Source organism: Squalius cephalus (genome assembly GCF_949319135.1).
Source record: "Squalius cephalus genome assembly, chromosome: 18".
NCBI lineage: Eukaryota > Metazoa > Chordata > Actinopteri > Cypriniformes > Leuciscidae > Squalius > Squalius cephalus.
In genome coordinates this window covers 18,825,235-18,829,513 of record NC_137139.1, presented here as the reverse complement: position 1 = coordinate 18,829,513, position 4,279 = coordinate 18,825,235, and the positions used below count along the sequence as shown (strand labels likewise).

Here is a 4,279-nt window from a genome sequence, read left to right as displayed (position 1 = left end):
AAAAAAAAAAAAATTGTAAAAGTTGGGGGGAGGATCACATACATTGCCAGGAGGGCAGGAATAGGTGGCGCTCTCACAACTTTCTCTTGTGAAGCGCGGTAACCCCGCTCTTTCTCGCGGTATTTGACACTGACAAGGAAGTCATGCTGGCATCGCAAAAGCCGGTTTGGAGAGCTCAGCGCCGTCAGCGGTTTTTATTCAAAGTTCTTTCTTAAACGAATGAAGCCAACGAATGTGTCCTTTAACTGACTGCGCGACGGATAGAGAATGAGATCATCACGTGTCATGCTGTTTTACATTGAGATGAGTGTCATCAGGAGTCACTCGCATGGAATCTGGAGGGATTCATCAGTCACTCGTCGCCAGAGATAATTATCCTAGTCTACGTTGAAGTATCTTTGATTAGTCAAACCTATATTAACCTTCATATAAATATTTTAGCAATATGTATAACGCGGAGAGGATCCCTAAAACAAGTATCGACCAAAACTCTGACGGGGCAGAAGATAAAGACCCGAGGAGACCTTCCAGAAGAATCGTCCTTCACTTTGATCTCAACAACACAATCCTTGTATCTGACGCAGTCACTCGACAAGGAACTGTAGGTGCTCTTGAATACTTCCTGTCCACGGTGACCTGGGGGCGAATGACTAAAGGTAAGACAACTTATTTTAGGGCTTCACAGACCAGGTTTAAGCCTAACGTTAGTTCCAGACTAAAATGTATGTTTGAGCTGAAATCAACTTGCACTGACATCTCTTAAAATATTTCAGTGCCATTGTTTTGTCTCAAGAAGTACATCAGTAATGTGTTTTTTCTAAGGCACGTTTATAAAAGCTACTTAAATGTCCTTATTGAACTAAGGTCTAATCTTAGCTTATGCTGCGTTCCAGGCAGGTTTTTGAGCACGTAAATCACGACTTCAAACCACGACTTTGTAGCGTTCCAGGAAACCTGTAACCCGTGTTTTTCCAACCTTATACCCGTGAAAGTGCACTAGAACGGCAGTCAAACCCGTGACTTCCCACCCGTGACCTCGTACCCGTGATCGATGTACTCCCAGTTACGAGTTGGAAAAACACGGGTTACAGGTATTAATCTAAGCCCTGTCTGTGAAGTGGTTGCCTTGCATACTTGCTCAGCATCACATCACGTGGTTCTTCTCACTGCTTGCAGGTAAATGGGAGTGGTTGTCAGAAGCACCATCTCTCCTCCAGCCTTGTGAGGGCGCTGTTACATACTACTCCCAGTTTGGGCGAGTGGCAAGCTTCACCACCGTAGGTCCAGGCCGACGGTTCCGGAAGGTCCTGGAAGAACATCTAGAGCTGCTCCGATGGCCGTCTGACTTACCTGCGGATAAGGAGCTATCTGTTAAGGGAGAAGATGGGAAGCTGTATCACTGGATCCTACCTTCCTTCTTCCAGATGCTGCAGGACTTGGCTTGTCAAGGTGTGGAGTTCTCCGTCCTGTTCCGTACGTTTGGCTCAGATCTGCCCCGTGTTCTGACTGCCATCCAGCACACAGTCGAACACGGCTCACATCCGCTCTTTCCCGACCTCCCGGCTCTAAAGGTATTTAACATGCAGAACTAGGATTTGTGTTATCCTAGATGAAGCAAGCCTCATTAGGACTGTCTCCCCTCACAGCTGAAGGTGAATGTGACCGCCGGACGCATCAGGTGCAGCGGGAAGGGTGCAACGCTGACTCGTGGAGAAGAACACGTGTCCACACGGGACGGAGAGCGGTGTGTGTACCAGTATCTGAGCTCTGCTGAGGGTCTGGGTGGCTTCCAAGACAACTTTGACTGGTGAGGAGCCTGTTATGGATCAAAAAAATGTTTTAATTGTGTTGTTTATCAGTATCAAGCCTTTGTCCTTCCCAAATAGGTGGGCACAGAACACATACTCCATTTTAGGAGGAAAACCACTCTGGATTGACCCTTTTGATGCCAAAGTTCAGCATATCTTCATTGATGACAACATTCGGCAAAACGACAAGGACACAATTGTTCATCCTAAGGTGCGTAATGTTCATTTTATCTTCTCCAGAATGAACGTCCCATGTTTCTCACCCATACCACTATACACTCAGGTGTTCTTGGACCCCGAGGGCTTGCAGACTCGAACAGCCTCCACATCAGAGCTGTACGATCTGTGTCTGGTACAGAACGACCTTCTGAAGGCCATTTCTGAGACTGGATATTTCACCCGACGCATCCAGATCTGCATGGAGAACTATGAGGGGAACATCCAAACGGGGTAGTTCGATGAATCTCAAGTCATGCAGGGAAACATCATATAAAACAGACAAATTATGCATAAACACAATCCTGTGGTATGTGCGTATATGTGGAAAAACCATGTCCTCTGCTACAACCACAGATCAATACCCTTTATTTACCCGAATGAATAATGTTACAATCAATAGATCCATCATGTATATCAAAATATTGATATATATTATTTACTGTCATGGGTCCGATTAGCACTCTGAAGATCTAACAATCATAAACACATTGGCAGCTGCTCCATAGATCTATTGTGTTATATGCTCATTAAAATGGTTCTTTCAACAGTATTCTCAGGGTTTGTGAACATCAGAGTTATATTTTGATGCAGTTAACAAAATTAAGTTAATCATATCAAAACTAGTGCTGTCAAATCGATTAATTGCTTCTAACATAAGTTTGTATATATATATATATATATATATATATATATATTAGACACGAAGATGTATCTTTAATTTCAGCAAGCTGATTACTCCCTAAAAGAACCAGTGTCATGTTTTCAGACCATTTCAAGTTTGATTTTGGCATGACATAAAGCAGTGAGATCTAAGTGTCTGAGCTGTATACTTACTTTTTAATTAGTCTTCCCAGTAACACCATCATTTTATTCATTCAGACTGATTCGCGAACACGGAACACCCACGAAAATAAGAGGCGGGATTTATCGCGTGAACCAATCATAGCGCGATGGAGGCATTGCCTCCTCTCACGTGACTTCCCCCCCCCCCCCCCCATTCATTCTCAATTACCCCCCATTAAAGGAGAACTCCGGTCAATTTTAACATTGAGCTCATTTTTTTGTACATTTGGAGTGCTGTCAATACAGAGAACAACGACAAAAATCGGTTCTCCTTTAAACCCACTGCATGCTTTAGGGGGTCTGTTAAAAGGCAATGGGCTCAGGGGAGGCAAGAGAGACGTGACATCCTGCTGTAACTTCACCTGTGGGTGTCGCTGCTGGACAGTGTTACTTTAGAAAAACGACAAATTTTTAACTTTATAATGTCACATTTTGTAATATTTGCATTGTTTTATTTTTGTAATATGGATTATTTTCTCCTGCCTCCCTTGCCTCTTTGGAGAATTCATACCCATGTATATTATATTAATCGATTTGACAGCACTAATCAAAACACTTGAATTTTTTTACCTTTTTTTGTGAAGAATTCATTGTTTTTGCACTTCTATTATATTTTTAAATCCTTTTGGTTTGTTCTAACACCAGTTTGAAGATGAGACTAACCAAAGCAGAATTTGACAATTTCTAACGTTCATGGATTGAGTAGCTTTTAGTTTACATGTATGCAGTTTTACACACTTTTACATGTTACAATCTTATATTGCCATTATTTCATTTCACACTAAAGTGTGCATCCTCACTAGTTTCAAAGTTCTGAGGTAAAGGTTCTGTTTTAAAAAGTTTCTAATCCAATTAAATAATCCAAACAACAGTTAATGATTCCATCATTTTTATCTCACTGTCATGGGAGATTGTTATTCTACTGAAGTTTGCCATTGCACAGTTACTGCTTTTAGTGTGTATTGTTATTTAAAGCATCATTTATGATGGCCATTTTAAAGTTATTTTTTGTATAACATTTTTTGAGAGTTGCTTCAGAAATAAATTATTTTGACTTCATTGTCTGGTCACTTTGCACTGTGTTGATCGTCTCTGTATTTATCACTTGTTTACACACGTTTTAAACTAACGTATTATTTAAGTGTATGTGTGCAGCCAGGAGACTGAATATTTAGTGAACATTAGTTCTTCTGATATATTTGTCAGCTTTCTTTTAAGATTTGACATCAAAACAATAATTAGATTCATATAAACAGAACTTTCAGAATCTGAAATCGGATTGGATTCAATCGAACTGACGAAAATTAGCGTATACTGTAAACATTTGTACTGAAGTAACTTATGCCACCGAAAAAAAAACAGCTTCTTGATTGTCACCTTATTTTCAGGTTTTAATCAAGATTTGTTGT

At 40.8% G+C, this 4,279-nt stretch overlaps 1 protein-coding gene across 2 annotated transcripts; it reads left to right on the top strand.

Moving 5' to 3' along the window:
* The first annotated feature begins 118 nt into the window (after positions 1–118).
* On the top strand, positions 119–3,928 carry LOC307145636 (uncharacterized protein). 2 transcript variants are annotated; one of them, XR_013818977.1, is made up of 6 exons: positions 126–656; positions 1,177–1,571; positions 1,647–1,807; positions 1,887–2,019; positions 2,092–2,524; positions 3,412–3,928. XR_013818977.1 is itself a non-coding variant. In XM_079848995.1 (5 exons), the coding sequence occupies exons 1-5, from the start codon at positions 446–448 to the stop codon at positions 2,260–2,262; spliced, it is 1,071 nt and encodes a 356-aa protein (XP_079705121.1). In that variant the 5' UTR covers positions 119–445; the 3' UTR covers positions 2,263–2,582. The 2 variants fall into 2 exon arrangements, 1 of the variants encoding a protein (XP_079705121.1); XM_079848995.1 differs by lacking the exon at positions 3,412–3,928 and having other exon boundaries at positions 119–656; positions 2,092–2,582.
* Positions 3,929–4,279: the final 351 nt, after the last annotated feature.